The sequence below is a fragment of the Balaenoptera borealis genome (assembly GCF_965194805.1).
Source record: "Balaenoptera borealis genome assembly, chromosome: 8".
Lineage (NCBI taxonomy): Eukaryota > Metazoa > Chordata > Mammalia > Artiodactyla > Balaenopteridae > Balaenoptera > Balaenoptera borealis.
The window spans coordinates 108616645-108633439 of NC_138865.1; the positions used below are offsets into that span (position 1 = coordinate 108616645).

Below are 16795 nucleotides of genomic sequence, written 5' to 3' on the forward strand. Positions count from 1 at the left end.
GAGTCCTCCTTCATCTCATGTACTAAACTGCGGAGCTGTGATCCCAGCAGGGCTGGCAATGGTGGGTCCAACCACTTGGAGCTGGAGTAAGAGGACGCAAGAAAGAGAAGCCAGCTCTCAGAGAGACACAGACTCGGTCCCGGCAGAGTTCTGTCACCCCTGTCCTTCCAGCCATTTAGTTACCCAAGGCAATGCATTCCCCTTTCTGCCTAAGTTACTTAAAGCTGGGTTTCTGTCCCCAGCAAAAAAAAAAAACTCTCACCCGTAGTACACTTCACTCCAGTCTCTCCCTCTCACTGTCACATGCCCCTTCCATTCCTTGCCAAGCATTCCTTGCTTCCTTATGAAGACGTATGCATGTTACTTAGGAATAAATCTTCTCATCAACAGCAGTCCAAAATTCTTTTAGAAGCACTAGGGTTTTCATGAATAAGTGAATTATGGAACCAACATTGTCTGATAATAGAGGGATTGGTAAATAAATTACAGCGTATCCACTTGATGTAATGTTATAAAGCCATTTCAAGTGTAAGTTATAACGTAAAGAAACAATTACGTATTTTATACACCTAGGTGTGGGTGTGGGTGTGGGTGTGTGTGTGTGTGTGTGTGTGTGTGTGTGTGTGTGTGTGTGTGTATCATCCGAATCCAATTTCTATTGAATAAATATTTTTATATGATACAGGGGGATGGAGGGGACAAACTAAACTGAAAAAAAAAAAAAATGTTATCCAACAGTGAAGGATCTAAGAACTGGTTATGAAAACTGACCTCTATAGAAGGACCCTCTGGCCAGTCTTTTCTTTACCTCATCCACAGAGGCACACGACTCAGACCTCACACCGCTCACTCAACTTAAGTGTCATCTCCTCTAGAAGGTTTCCCTGACTACTCTGTCCCACAAGGATCTTTCGCACTGACTATGTAAGCTGCGTGAATTAGCTCTGGGTTTTACACTGCTTTGCATTTTGTCACGTGTAACATTTTCACCTCCCTTAAGGAAAAAATAAAACATTCAGGGCTCATGCCATGTATTTCCATCAGCATCTCAACTAGATACATCTGGTATTCAGTAACACTGAATAAATATGAAACAGGTCTTTTAATAACATGCAATAAACTGGTAAATGCCAATGCTGCTGGTGGCATCATAAACTGGGCCAGCCCTTTGGACAAATAATTTGGCAGCATGATTAACTAGTATAAAATATTTGTACCACCTGACCCAGTAATCTCACTCCTCAGAATCTATCCTTGGGATTTCAAGAAAAAAAAAAAAATGCCTTTATGCCCAAAGATGTTCACTGTGGCATTATTTAAACAGCCAAAATGTCCAAGAGAGCAGGAAATTATTAAGTAAATCGTGGGAAATCTATTCAATGAAGCGTATGCATCATTCAGCATGACTGCTCTGGCGCCTGCACAACACGGGGAGATGGCCACGGGAGACAAAGTGATCAAAGAACACACAACAGTATTTAGCCTCTGATTGGACTGGGGCCCCACATGCACCAGGACTACAGGGTGATACTGAAAAACAGAGTTACTTTATGAGGGTGGTGGAATTATAGGCAACATTTTCTTATTTTCCTAAGTTTCCATTATTGCTCTCTTGATGTTCATTAAAATTTCTGTTAAAATAGACAAACATTTACATTTCAATCCTCTTGTCAGTGCCAGCCTTAGGATTTCAAACTATGGTCCTGACGTCCTGTCCCTGCCAACAGCAGCCACCAGAGAACTAACCTCTGGTACCTACCTGCGGGCTCTCCTTCGAGCTCTCTACTCCAATGACTCTGCCTGCCCCAGGCTCCGGTGCAGGGAACTCGTTTAACCTGAGTGTCAACGATCAGTCAGACTCAGTCCCTATGCTACCCGACTGCACCGAGGCTGTGGATCTGGATGTGACCTCAGGATGCTGAATACTTACGTTTAAACATAACAGAAACTGTAGAAGATAAACTTTTTTGTCTACCAAGTTCAGAGAGAATTTCTTAAATACTAACATCCAGTGCTAAATAGAGTAGTCTTAAAAAAAGATCACTCTCACCTAGGGAAACGTGGTATAATCTTTCTGGAGAACAATTTGGGTGTATCTATAAAATAGTCTTTAAAATATTCATACTCTTTGACCCAGTAATTATACCTCTATCAGGAAATAATCAGCGGATAAATATTTAGGTACAAGGATGTTTGCTGCAGCATTTGTTATAAGGCAAATATATATATATAATGAACTAAACATCCTATAGTAAGGACTAGTTAAATAGACTGTAGCACATTCAAGTGATGAACCATTATGTTCACACACAAAAAAACGTTTTTGAAGAACACTCATGACGGCCCCACACCAAAGGGAGAGCACTGAATTTAAAAAAAAGAAAGAAACAGAATACAAAAATGCATTTTCAGCTTGACACCAATGATGTGCACACGTGTGTGTGTGTGCGTGTGTGTGACAGAAAGAGAGACAGAGAGAGAATAAAAGGACCGGAACATCAAATAGCTAAGACTGGTCATTTCTAGGTGATGAGATGGTGAGTGAAATATTTTATATTCTTCCGGTTTTTCTAAGTTTTCGGCGATGAATATCTGTCTCCCTAAAACAGCCAAAGAGCCCCAGCCAGCCCAAGCGCCCTGCCCGCTGTCTCGAGGGCCGAGCGGCACTCACGTGGGTGATGCGGTCTCCCTTGCTCCTCTCTCGGTGGGCTGCCCCCAGCTCCTTCTCCAGTCTCTCCCTCTCCTGCTGCAGGTCACTCAGCTCCCGGGTGACTCTCTTAATGCTCCTACGCAGTCTGTGGTTCTCTGTGCTCTTGGTGAGGTTTTCTGAGCGCAGCTCAGCCAAAAGGGCTGCCTTTTCTAACAGAGCAGCCTCGTAATCTTCAGACCCCTAGAAGAAGAGGAGGGGAAGGGGAGCTGGGCTGATTTTCACAGCTCAGTAAACAAACCAAGAAATCGGTGCTCCTTGTTCACCAGTTTTTTTTTTTGGTCGGGGGGTGGGGGGGAGGTGGAGGGAGGTGGAGATTAACATAACATTCAGGACCCACAGCACAAATAATATGAAAGTTTTGAAATAACACAGGGTAGTGTTTATGTTATGACGGTGATGTTAAGGGGGAAAAGGCTACAATTATTGTGTAAAAGAAATTTTTTTTTTAAAGATGAGAAAGAAACGCACAAAATGTTAATAGTAACCGTATTTAGTAGGGTGGGAATACAGATGATTTTTTTTCCTTTACTTCTCTGTATTTTCAAATGTTGTAAGGTTAGTGAGCATGTTATTTCTGTAATAGTTTAAAAAACAATTTAATTAAGTTATTTTTAAAAGATAGAAAATAAAGAATTTTATTTGAAAATCAGAGATGGATTCAAGCACTGGCAATGCCCATCTCTGTTAGAGATGAACCCACAGTCATCTAGAGAAAAAGGAGTAGTCAGCCTGGTAATCGACAGCCACCTCAAGAGGCTACAAGTTCAGCAGAGTCGGAGGTCTACACGTGTCAAGAACATGTTTATTTCATTAATACAGTTTATTAGAGAAAATATATATGTGATTATCGTGCATATGAAAAAATGTCATAACTCAACAATAATCAAAAAGAGCGAATTAAAACAGGCTTTCACTTAACAAGTGAGATTGTTTTAATGAGACTATCCAGTGCTGGCAAGCTTATTGGGAAATGGCACAATTAACATTCACGTTTCAAGAACTGACCAAGCATCTAGAAGCCAAGAAATATGCTGGCAGGAATGTACATTGATAGAACTCCCCGTGGACAGATTACGTACATCAAGTATATGTGTATTATATAAAGATGTTCACAATCATCCCAATAATTCCATTCCTAGGATTCAATCTCGGACAAGAATCCAAAATATAAGGGGGAAAAGCCTTATATACAAAGTCATTCATCAAAGAATTACTTAAAACAGTGAAAAATAAGAAACAACCTAAATGTGCAAGAATATGAAAACAAATAAAGTATGACAAAGCCACACAATAAAACCTTAAAACTATATCTACAAAAAGTTGATAATATGTGAATATTTCTAAGTCACTATGTTACATTAAAAAAAAAAAAAAGAAATCCCTGGTGGCTCAGTGGTTAAGAATCCATCTGCCAATGCAGGGGACACGGGTTCGAGCCCTGGTCCGGGAAGATACCACATGCCGCGGAGCAACTAAACCCGTGCGCCACAACTACTGAGCCTGCGCTCTAGAGCCCGCGAGCCACAACTACTGAAGCCCGAGCGCCTAGAGCCCGTGCTCCGCAACAAGAGAAGCCACAGCAATGAGAAGCCCGCCCACCGCAACGAAGTGTGTAGCCCCCGCTCGCCGCAACTAGAGAAAGCCCGCACTCAGCAACGAAGACCCAACGTAGCCAAAAATAAATAAATTTTAAAAAAATCAAACTGTAAATGATCTAAAAAATAAAATCTATGCACAGGAGAAAGCCTAGAAGGAAAAACAACAAGGCGTTAATAGTGGTTGGGGGACTTCCTGATTTCGCTTTTTTCCCTTCTTGCCAGTCTTCTGAAAAAATTTTTGAAACATATATAATACTTATAACTCAGAAGAAAATTAACTTTTTAAAAAATCTGTCTTTTGAATTAGATTGAGGACAAGATTAAAAATTTTAGAGCAAGGGACACTCGAGCTGTCAAGGTCGCAGCTCAGACTGTGGAGTAAAGGGACTGGCCCCAGCTTCCGGGCCTTCCCAAGAAATCCATCTCTGCCTCTGTCGACAGTGAAGTCCTAGCTGTTCAGCAGAGGTGGGTACAACCACGGTCACTTCGGAGGCAGAGGGGTTCCGCTGTTCCCGGGCCCCTACAACCCAGCCATCTGGTCCCATGCTTCCCCAACTATTGTCTAGGACACAGCAACAGAGGCTGAGGGAGAAAGCCATTCAAATTCCAAAGTAGGTTTTATAGAAGCTTCTGTTTTAGTTTCCTTTAAAATTAAAATAAATAAAAAGAAATGGGAAACCTAGGTCACGGGCCCACCCAAAAAATGTATCTGGGGCAGTGCTTATTTAAATAAACTAAAAAAAAGAGAAAAGAAGATAAACAATGATTTGGGAAAACGCTCACCTTGAACAATTTTCATAGTTACCTTTTATTAAGCACTGATTATGCATGAGGGGCTAAACCAGGCACTTTTACACATATTATATCTCAGTCTCTCATAGGACCCTACAAAGTACACATTATTATCCCTATTTAAGTAACTGAGGCCCAAAACTGTTAAATGACTAGCCTGTCATCAGACCATAAGTGATTAAATCCGGGATTCAAACGACTCCAGAGCCTGTGTTCTTCCCAGAGCACTATTTTGTCTTGCCCATTCCAGGGAAGATTCCAATTAACACCAATAAACTACAAAAAATTAAAACAAGCAGACTGAATTCAAGGGGAGAACACCAGTTAGGAGCTTGTTAAACAAAGGATAGCAATGGTTGATACTAAAATAATAGATATTATAAAGTGATCAAAGTTCTGTGGGATTATCATGTAAATAACAATAACAAAGCCTCTTTAAAAATCTAAGCTCGAAGAATTCAAATTCATACATTCGATTCACTTCATAAAAATACTTTCCATGTTAATTTTCCCTTAGATGGCCCTCTGGAAAACTTCTTTGGAGAATTTTTTTTACCTTTTCCTGCAAGACACCCTGACTTTCAGATTCTATAACACCAGTCAGGTGCTTATAAATCAGGTGGCAAAATACTTGACCCAGTTAGACATGGTCAGAAACTAAAGCACCCCCCTACCCCCCCCCAAAAAAAGAAACTAAAGCCCAAATAATATGAAACAAATTGTTCTTCCCCACAGTACAGAAACATGATAAGTTCAATAAAGAAAGAGTCAGAAGGCCCAGAGTTCAAAGACCAGTTCTAGCTGTGTGATTTGGGAGAAGTTAACTTCTCTGAAGTTCTGTTTCCTCATGCGTGAGAATGATCTCTATTTCACAGGGTTGTTGTGAAAATAAAATATGACACATAAAGTCCCGTTTCAGCAGGTGCAGGATAAATAAATCTAGGTTCCCTTTTCCATCACTTACTCCATTATCTTTCATTCCCAATCAAGAGATAATATGGAGAGTTTCCTCAAACTAAAAGCTATGTGTATAACACCATTAACCGAGAATCTGAAAATAGACCAAAGTAAAAACTACTATATTTTAATGCCAGAACTACATCACCCAACTTAAGGATGAGTTAACATTTACTGAGTTACCACCTGTGCCCAGATGCATGCTCTTATTTAATCCTTGTAAGGATTATGTGACATAAATGTGACTATCCAGATTTTACAATGCGCAAGCAGACTGGGAGAGTGCAAATATCTTGCCCAAGATGACACAAGTTAGTGACGCAGAGTTAGGATTCAAATTCATGTCCCACCCCAGGTTCTTCATAGTAAAAATAATACGATACATAACATATAATAGGCTATATGCAGCTGTTTAAAAAGACTGTATAAAAAGCACAGAGATACACACAACACACACACACACACACACACACAAATGACTGCATGTCAAACTGCTGAAATCTGAGTAAGGTCAACAGACTGCACCAATATCCTGGTTGTGACATTGTCCTATGTCACATAAGATGCTAACTTTGGGAGAACTAGGTAAAGAGTATACATGCAGAAGTCTACTGCATGTGAATCTACAATTATCTCAAAATATATTTTGTTAAAGATTGGTTAGCTCTATATATATTGCCAGGGAAAGAATGTTAAATGAAAACAGAAGAGATTATATAACAAAATACATATTATAATGCTATTTAATTTTTCAAAGGTGATATATATATATATACAAATATGCTTTGAAAAGGGTCAAGGTGCTAACAGTGAACATCTTTAGACGTGAGTTTACTGGTGACTTTTATCAACCTCTTTCTACCATTTTAAATATTTTATGAGTTTCCTGCCACGTGCAATTTTACTTTTATAAAGCCGAGCAGGGAGGGGAGGAGACATGACCGCTGCTTCCAATTTGAAAATACATTGTTTAAATGGCTTCAGAGGTAGCACAGGCAGGCCACACTGCAACCTTCACAGAGTCACACCTGTGATTAGAATCTACCTCTCTGCACTGTGGCAACTGCTCCAAGAGTCTGAATACCACTTGCTGCTGCTTCACTGTCACGCTTGATGCCACCCCTGTGAGCTTTAGCTCTTATACTCATGCTGCAATTAGTTCAAATCATGTGACATCCCAAAAAGGTCCCAAAATGTGAAAGACAATGCATTTTCAAATGTCTGTGCAATATTCAAATTATACATACCTCGCAATGAATTAGCCGATATAAGGGTCTGGTGTGTATTGACTCACACACATAATCAGAAAAATGGAAAGAGCAGAGACTTTGGAGCCAGACTTTGAGTTCAAGTACTGGCAACCTGTCAAACGGGTGAGCACTCTGCCTCTGTGGGTAAGCATTAAATGAGTGCGCTCCGAACAGCCAACGTGCCACGCAGAACCTGAGGAATTTCAACAGTGTCTGATCTCCATACTTTGCAAGATGAGAAACCCGGCCAACACTGTAAACTACAAGACCTCAAAGATCACTTTTAGACAAGGACTGAGGGTTATGAAATTAATCAATGGATGTAACAAGTCTGGGTAACACGTAAACGTATAAGACTCTTTTCTTTCCTTCAAGGCCCAACAACAAGTAAACTATCACAACACGTAAGGATGTCTGGTCTCTGCTTCTCAATTGCCAACATACACCTTTTTCCCTCAAGGAATGGGAAATACGGACGGTTTTGCTAAGAACTCAGCTTTTAAGGCTTGTTATTTTCTAAGCAAGGGAAAAAACCTCAGTGTAAGGTGTAATCTCAGCTCCATTTCATCAACCACTGTCAAAATGGTGGGAAGGCAAGTCTGAGAGTCCAAAGACAGATTTGTCTCTGCTTCTAGTGCGCCCGGACTTAAACCAAATTACTTCAATTACTCTTACTGTGAACCAAAGCTCTGAAAAGATAAGGCACGGGATATGAATCTGAGGAACCAAACAGTCTTAAATTAGATTTAACTCCTAACTTCTACTTTATCACCAAAAACAACACGGGAGGAAGAAGTGGGAGGGGGGAGCTTTAAGGCAGTATGGGCTTAATCCCATGATGGAGCATTACTGATTCATTAGTCATTAGTAACAGGTATACACTGTAGAGGGAAACTAGAAACACGGGCGGAAAATGTTAATTCAAAACACAGAACTAAAAGTAGCAAGAAAGAGGGAAGATCAAGGGGATGACCACCAGGAGCCCTTGCTGCACAACATTGGCGGGGGGGAAAAAAAAGGCGGGTCAAATAACCAAAGCCTAGAACAGAAACCTGGCAGGGAGCAGGCAAGCCAGGTGAGGCAAGGTAGGGGGTGAAGGGAAAAGCACAGGCTTGGGAGTGAGACTGATTCTGGGGTCAAATCCTAGCACTTTCACTTACCGCTTCTGTGACCCTGAGCAAGCTACTTGAATCTCTGAACCTGGATTTCCTCAGCAGTAAACAAGGATATTAACAGCGCTTACTTCATGGCGCTGTTGTACAGATTTATTGAGCTAATCCACGGAGAACACCTGGCACAGGGCTTGACACATAGTACACGTTCAATAAATGCCAGCTTTTATTAGCAGCGATTACTACATTTAAACCCTGGTCCTGTCATTTGCAAAGCTGTGTGACCGTGAATAAGTTGTATATCCTCACTGAACTTCAAAAACCCCTCAAATACAAGGGGGGTGAAAATTACCTTCCCCACAGGGTGGTGAAGATTAAATGAGATAATCCACACATCTCGCACGGTCTACTCCTGGCACAGCCTAAGCTCAGCACTCCTAACTGTGGGCGTACTTGTCACCATCATCACTGTCATATTGAGGAAGGGGCTGGAGAAGCACCCAAAGCTGCAGAAGACGCTCCTTTAATTAGACTGAGTGAACTCTTCTGCTAAAGACCACTCAGAGGACTTCACTGGTGGCGCAGTGGTTAAGAATCCGCCTGCCGATTCAGGGGACACGGGTTCGAGCCCTGGTCCGGGAAGATCCCACATGCCTCGGAGCAACTAAGCCCGTGCGCCACAACTACTGAGCCTGCGCTCTAGAGTCCGCGAGCCACAACTACTGAAGCCCGCGCACCTCGAGCCGGTGCTCCGCAACAAGAGAAGCCACCGCAACGAGAAGCCCGCGCACCACAACGAAGAGTAGCCCCCGCATGCCGCAACTAGAGAGAGCCTGCGCGCAGCAACGAAGACCCAACGCAGCCAAAAATTAATTAATTAATTAATTAAAAAAAAAAAAAAAAAAAGACCACTCAGAGCTCCCTTGGTTCCTTTCAGCTGCAAAGCCCTGACCTCACCAGGAGTAAGGATCATGGAGAGAGCCACTTCAAACAAAGCCAACACTTACCTGGAATTTCTGGATCTGTGCTTTCTGGGGGGCTTCTCGGGCTTTAGCAAAGGCAGCATTGAGCTCTTCAATTTCAGAGTTAAGTTCTTCAATCTGGGTAAAAATAAGGAAGAGCAGCCAAGTATGCAACTGGGCTCTCCTCTCTGTGCTCAGCCCAAAAGCTTTTCCTGCTGAACTGGGGAGTGCTTATAACCGAGGGCTCTGTAGTCAGAAAAGTGGGATTTCTAGTTTGGCTGTCTACTAGCTGGATGACTTCAGGCCAGGCACTTCATCTCTTTGAGACTTAATTCCCTCAACTATAAAACGAGGATACGACCACTCACCCCACCACAGCACTGTTAGGCTTGAACAACGTTAATAGGCACGGGCGCTAAAGTACTGCCCGGCTCACGCTACGAGTCACTATTATTGTCCACAGAGATGAGCCACCCAACCACCGAGCCTGGCTCTTCCCAGAACTCCTCACCCCCCAGTGACCTTCTCCACTGGCCCAGAGTCAGCCAGGAACTCCCCTGGCCACACCCTGGACTCTGCCAGCAGCCAGAACTGCCCTACCACTGGTGCCCTGCACAGCAGAGGGTCTCCGACGACCACTGGGCCCTGAACTCCCAACACACGAGACAAATCACACGGACCACGATTAGGAACCAAATCTCCGCTGCGGCTGACACCGGTGGTTACTCAAACTCCTACCTCCTCGGCTTCCTCAACCCCAGTTTCCTGGTTAGCGCCCCACTCCTGCAGCCATTCCTCCTGCCCCCTTTGTGCACTCCTCTCCCTATTCCTGAAACCTGCTGTCCCCTGCGGCCCGACGCTCAGCCTCCTTTCCCACCCCACGCTATCCTTGGATGAGTAGATCAACACTCAGAATTTTCACTCATCCCTGTATACGAGTGACTCCCAGATCTATACCTCCAGGCCTGGGCCTTCTCCAAGCTTTAGATTCGCGTACCTATCTGCCTCCTGGACTTCTCACCTGAACGGTCCGTGGGCTCCTCAAAGTCGGGACCTTCTAAACTGGCCCATCACCTCCAGTGACGCCCCCATCTCACCATGATCCTCCATTTTCTACGCTTTTAAGGGAGGTGGTGGCACCCCCATATCCCCAGTCATGCAGCCAGAAGTCACCCTTGACTGCTCCTTCTCTCAAGTCCTACATCTAATCATCAAATTTCCCCAAATTCACTTCTAATTTTTAATTATTTCTAATTGTATTTCTTGAATAAGCCCCACCCCTCCACTCCTACTTACTGTGACCGCTGCTCTAATTCAGCCTTTCTGAATTAGGGGGCTCTCACCTCAGCTACTGGCCTCCCTGCCTCCGTTCTCGCCCTTCTGCCATCCCCTTTCCCAGTACAGCCCCAGGCTGCTCTCGGATGCAAACGCGACCACACCCCTCCACTCGGAGCCTTCAGTGGCCTTGCTACCCTCTGAGTTCCACCACCTCCGCTGCCCCTTGCAACCTCTCCAGCTTCTTCTCTCGCCGCACTTCAGCTCTGCACTTGATGCTCTGAGAACCTCAAACTCTTTTGTTTCCACAAACACACAAGGGGCTCTTTCCTAACGTAAGGCTCTGACCAGCATTCTCCCCTCTGCGTGAAATGGCCTCCTGGCCTCCGCCTCCCTTCCCAGCTAACTCCTAGTCCTCCTTTAAGATTCAGCTCAGACACCTCCTCCTGGAAGCAGCACTCCCCGCTCCCCGCATCCACACCCTACCCTGGACTAGGCCCCCTTCCCTCTGCTTCCACAGCCCCCTGCACTTCCCTCAGTCACAACACCTTCACGCCGTCGTTTTTCCCCGCTAGACTGGCAAGCAGGGCTGTGTCTTCTCCGTATCTGTGCCGAGGAGTTACTGAGACATAACTGATGGCTATACTCGTGACAGGAGAACCGCAAAGAACCATGGGCCACCACCTTGGATCCCAAAGGCAACAAGCCAGGTAGCAGAAGTCAAGGGCGACTTTTGGCTGACACGACTAGGGATACGGTGGTGCCACCAACGCAGACAAGAGCAGAGAAAATGGAGTAGGATGGTGAGATGGGGGCGGCGATGGAGGTGATGGGTCTGCTGAGAAAGTACCGGCTCTGAGGAGCCTGCAGATCACCCAGGTGAGATGTCGCAGTCATGGTCTTGCCTCCCAAAACTCCTTTATCTCGATTTTCTGTTGTCTCTCAAAAGATTAGACCTACACTGTCCAATATGGTGACAAAAGTCAGAGTTTAAAAATGTTAAATACCTCCTTGCTATTTCTGTTTTATTGATTACATATTGACATGATAACATCTGGCATATATGTATTTTAAAGTTAATTTCACTTGTTTCTTTTTACTTCTTTTAATGTGGCTACTAGAAAATTTTAAATTATATACATAACTCGCATTATAGTCATACTGGACAGCGCTGAATTAGACTCTACAAAAGAACTTCTAATTGACTACAGGACCCTTTCCCCACTTTCTATACTCATCTCAGCTCTCTTATAAACTTTTTACCTAAAGCTAAAAATTCAGGGTAAGACAGGCCTGTCACAGAAGCTAATAAAGAAAAGTCTCACTTCAGATGTATCAGACATACCTCTTTTTCCTTCGACTTCAGTGCCATGGTTAGACCCTGAATGGCTTTATCCCTCTTTAAACTATTTTTCTTTTCCGTAGCAATTTCTCTTTCCTTCTCTCTCAGGTCCTTCTGAAGTGCCTAAATTAGATTAGAAAAAGATTCACTAAGTTGATGCATTCTAACCAAAATGCACTGTAAATGTATCTTTAAGAGCACACTCAAACGCAGTTATTCTATCATTCCTGTCAACCTGTGATTAATGTTTCCAAGTAGAGCTGAGAATCGTGGCATCAGCTCCAAGTTACTGTTCTACCGCTCGCGGCAACAGGGCTGGGTGTAGGAAGGGGATCAGATCAGTTAAGACGATGACAGCTATGCCCGTGGAAAGGACTCCAATGCCTTCTGGAATTTGAATACAGTCACAGCAGAGCTTTTGAAACCGTGCCAGGTTATTTAGGGGAAATAACAGATCATTAATTTCACTCCTTAATGCTACAAAAGCCAGCAGAGAATTTGGTTTGACGGAGACCGAATATATGCATTTATAGTCTGAGTTCATTTCTAAAGATATTCACCACTGCCTCCCTCCCGGGCTGTTGTGAGAATCAAATGAGATAATGGACGTGAAAGCACTTTCTACGCTGGCAGGCGCTACACAAATGGCGGCCGCTGTGACTAGGGGACCCTGCAGCAGTGGCTTTGCGATTGGCCTGGCAGGTCTGAATCCTTGCTACACCTCTTCCAACTCTGCGACCCTGGGGACGGAACCTCACCTCTCTGAGCCCCGTGTGTTACACCTGCAAAATGGGAATGCCTACTCCACAGAGTTATTGCAAAGGTTACGAAACCCTCTCAGACACACCTAAAGCTTGACTCAATGAGTGACAGCTACCGTCACACAGAATTATCTGTTGCACTCAGAAGAAAGCAAGAGGCAGGAATAAATCCTCAATACGTTTGTAAAAACTGTATCAACATACCTGGATCCTCTCTTCAAAGCGATTTCTCTCCTTCTCCTGCTCCATTTGTGCAGCCTAAGAAAAGGCATTCATTGGTGCCTGGAAGGGACCCACAATCCAGTAGCTTCCCCAGAACCGTTAGAATGAACACTGCATTTACTTTCTATTCCCCACCCCACTGCTGAGGAACTCATGAAAACAAGCATCCACTCCTGTCTCACCGGAAATCCACCCGAGTTAAGAAAATGTAAAGACAAGCAACCCGCACTGGCTGACCACCAGCCCCACGGAGCGTGAACCAAAGAGCTACGGGACGGTGCAAAAGCCACTAAAGCACAGCGCCCGGGGAGCGAGAACGGTCAGGAGGAGGAGCAGACACGGGCTAATCACAGCCAAAAACTAACTGGTGAGGCTAGAGGGTTCGCTGCTGTGGTCGGGAGATCCTGCTCCACAAAGCGACTGAGACGTTCCATGAGCACTGAAACGTCCCCTGGCGTTTAGGGACCACAGGCAGCAGCCACCCTGGGTCCAACCAGGACCAGAAGGCCACTACCAGGCCTGCCTGCACCTCCAGGCCTGCCCACCCGCTTCAAAACAGCTGGGCATGGAGGCGGCCTAGTGGGGGGCAGGGGTCTAGGGGGGGCTTTGGGGTCCCTACCAGCGACCCACCTCTTGGAGCCTGGGAAAATATAACGACGCCTCTGAGCGTGTTTCTCTACCCGACGAGGGGATCGTGATCTCTGCCTTGCAAGGTGCCAGGATTAATTGAGGTGCACGCTGACACCCTTCGAGTGCTGCCAGGCCCGATACAAGTTATTTCCCTTCCCCACTCCCTCTAAAGTTTCCGACTGAAGGTGGCCTCAAGTCTGACTCTAACCACAGAGACAAACCAAACCCAGTGGGTGCAAAGTTCCCAGGCATCGACAAAGTAACCCATAGGAAAACAGAGGCGCACAGGTGTGGACTATTTTTTTTGTTTTTTGTTTTTGTTTTTTTTGGCCACGTGGCTGCATCGGGTCTTAGTTGCGGCACGCAGGCTCTTCGTTGCGGCACACGGGCTTCTCTCTAGTTGTGGCGTGCGGGTTCCAGAGCACATGGGCTCTATAGTTTGTGGCACGCGGGCTCTCTAGTTGAGGCGCGCAAGCTCAGTAGTTGCGGCGTGTGGACTTATTTGCCCCGCGGCATGTGGGATCTTAGTTCCCTGACCAGGGGTCGAACCCACGTCCCCTGCATTGGAAGGCGGATTCTTTACCACTGGACCACAAGGGAAGTCCCTGGACTGTTTTTTTTCAACCGACTCTACATGAACACGAGACTGGAAGGATAAAAAAAATGCCAGGGCCCCCAGCAAAGGAGGTTTCTGGTAATTCCTCAGCAGACAACAGGGAGCTAATATTTTGAAGGCCACTGTGCGCGAACCCTGGGGACTGAATGTGCATCCATTTCCCACAGGGGGATCAGGTCTGCTAATTAAAGTTCCCCTCCAAGGGGCTTCCCTGGTGGCGCAGTGGTTGAGAATCTGCCTGCCAATGCAGGGGACACGGGTTCGAGCCCTGGTCTGGGAAGATCCCACATGCCGCGGAGCAACTGGGCCCGTGAGCCACAATTACTGAGCCTGCGCGTCTGGAGCCTGTGCTCCGCAACAAGAGAGGCCGCGATAGTGAGAGGCCCGCGCACCGCAATGAAGAATGGCCCCCGCTTGCCACAACTAGAGAAAGCCCTCGCACAGAAACGAAGACCCAACACAGCCATAAATAAATAAATTAAAAGAAAGTCTTAAATAAATAAATAAAGTCCCCCTCCAAGTCCCGTCACCTCACCTCTGTCTCTCTCTCCTCGTCTCCCCTCACAGCAGCAGGAAGTCCTTGGAGCTCTCCAGATGACACGTTTTCATCTGGAGATGCCATCTGAGATTTCTCCTCTTTCAGGCACTGAATTAAAGCTTCTTTGCTCTTCAAAGACAGCTTCAACTCCTCAATCAGTCTGAAAGAGAACAAAATTTAAATATTAATTCTAAGCTGTTCTCTTAGCTCAGTGGAGCAGGAGGTAGGAAACAGGGCCGGACATCTTCAAAGTAGACGCGTCCAACGACCGAACATAAACGGAACCGCATTTTGCGGGTGGGAGATTTGGGGCCAGAATTCGCCTCCAGCCCGGCCCTGGTCAATCCATCCTCTGAGCTGCCAGACTACGGTCTGATCGAGTCACACTCCCGCTCAAAGACTTTCATTGGCCCCCACCATCGACAGCAGTGGATTACGAATTTGGGGGGCGGGGGGGTGGCAAGAAATCTCTCCCAAAGTAATCTGTCAGTGAGACTCAACAAACATGACCAGTAAAGCAGAACGGTTCCAGTGAGCGTGAAAACCAGAGAGCGTCTCGCCAAGGTTTCCCAGGGCAAAGTCTAAAACAGACTGGCTTCCAAAATAAAGGCCAAACTCCTCAGCAAGGCGATCACAACCCTGTCTTTTAGGGCCTAGGAGATCAGAGGTGCTGCTGATGGCGTCCGTCTCGCCTCTCACAGGAGACGGTCACCCTCTTCATGGGCTCTCAGAGCCTCCCTCCCAAGCCTCTCCAGAAGCCGGGCGGCCCTGCACACACCACTCCCTCTACCCAGAATGCCCTTCACACCTCTGCTCCCACCTCCACCTGATACACACCCATTCATCCCGCCCCCACCAGTGAGGCGTTACCTCCCCTCAAGACCCCAGAGGCCCCCTCAGGAAGAGCTGAGCACACCCTTCTCCGGGCCACCGAATTACCCCAACCACGGCCAAGTTATTTAACCTCTCTGAGCCTGCACTGCCCCGGCTATAAAGTGGCCATAACTTGCTTATGTGGAATGGAGATAAGCTATTTAAAATGCTGCACAACTCCAGGCACATAGCAGAACTCAACAAGTAACAGTAGCTATATGGCTATAATTACTTTTTTTTTAAACACTGAGCAATTAGCATTTTGTCAAAGGACCCTCAGAAGAGTCTCTCCAGCTAAGCCTAGAAGGCAACTCAGTAGGGTAGAAAGAGCAAAGGCTTGGAAGTCTGAGAGAGCTTCCCGAGCTCCCAAGGTGAAGGTGAGGAGTGAGCGAAAAGCAGTTAAAGCGCCTAGCAATGCGTATTTGAGCATGTGAAAATTTGCGTCCACCCAAAATTCCTACACTGAAATCCTAACCCCCAAAGGTGATAGGATTAGGAGGTGGGGCATTCAGGAGGAGATAAGATCATGAGGGTGGAACTCGCATGAATGACAGCACAAATGGAGCTCCAGAAAGATCCCTCACCCCTTCCGCCAGGTGGGGATACAATAAGAAGTCTGTGACCCGGGAGAGGGCCCTCGCCCAAGCATGCTGGCGCCCTGATCTCGGACTTCCGGCCTCCAGAACTGTAAGAAATAAGCTTCTATTGTTTGTAAGCTACCCAGTCTGTGGTATTTTGTTATGGCGCCCCAAAAGGACTAAAATAATTGGGTACAGAGGGAACCGGACAGCACCAGCGCGATACCCCCCAAAACTCGGAGGAGTAAGATTGTCCTCTAGGGGTTCAGCTTGGAAATCATCACACAGTCAACTGGAGAGGTAAAAAGTCACCAAACTATGCACTTAAAATGGATGTGTCGTGCTGTGTGCAACTTAACACTTCGATAAAATTGATTTGCTTTAGTTACCTTAAAGCAAGTTCTAGACAGGGATGGAAATGAGCAGGGAAGGCCTGTGGGGACTGTAGCCAGCCCGGTGCACCCGCCTAAGGGAGCAGCCTCAGTCCAGCAAGACCCTGGCCCAGTCCTGCCACGCCTTACAGGTTTTCAAGAGAAGCTGGAAATCTAGACTTTCACGTGAAATTAGGTGTTTTTTTTT

At 45.7% G+C, this 16795-nt stretch overlaps 1 protein-coding gene across 5 annotated transcripts in view; it reads right to left on the reverse strand.

The window, feature by feature from the left end:
* The window catches only part of CDK5RAP2 (CDK5 regulatory subunit associated protein 2), a 181442-nt gene that overhangs the window by 116595 nt on the left and 48052 nt on the right, over window positions 1-16795 (reverse strand). For 4 of the 5 annotated variants that reach the window (XM_082402195.1, XM_082402196.1, XM_082402194.1 and 1 more), the window contains 5 exons: window positions 14763-14925; window positions 12964-13017; window positions 12002-12121; window positions 9427-9519; window positions 2672-2890 (listed from right to left, as the gene is read on the reverse strand). In XM_082402195.1, the coding sequence (XP_082258321.1) occupies window positions 2672-2890; window positions 9427-9519; window positions 12002-12121; window positions 12964-13017; window positions 14763-14925 (649 nt within the window). The remainder of the gene's footprint in view (window positions 1-2671; window positions 2891-9426; window positions 9520-12001; window positions 12122-12963; window positions 13018-14762; window positions 14926-16795) is intronic. The other variant, XM_082402197.1, reaches the window with a different exon arrangement.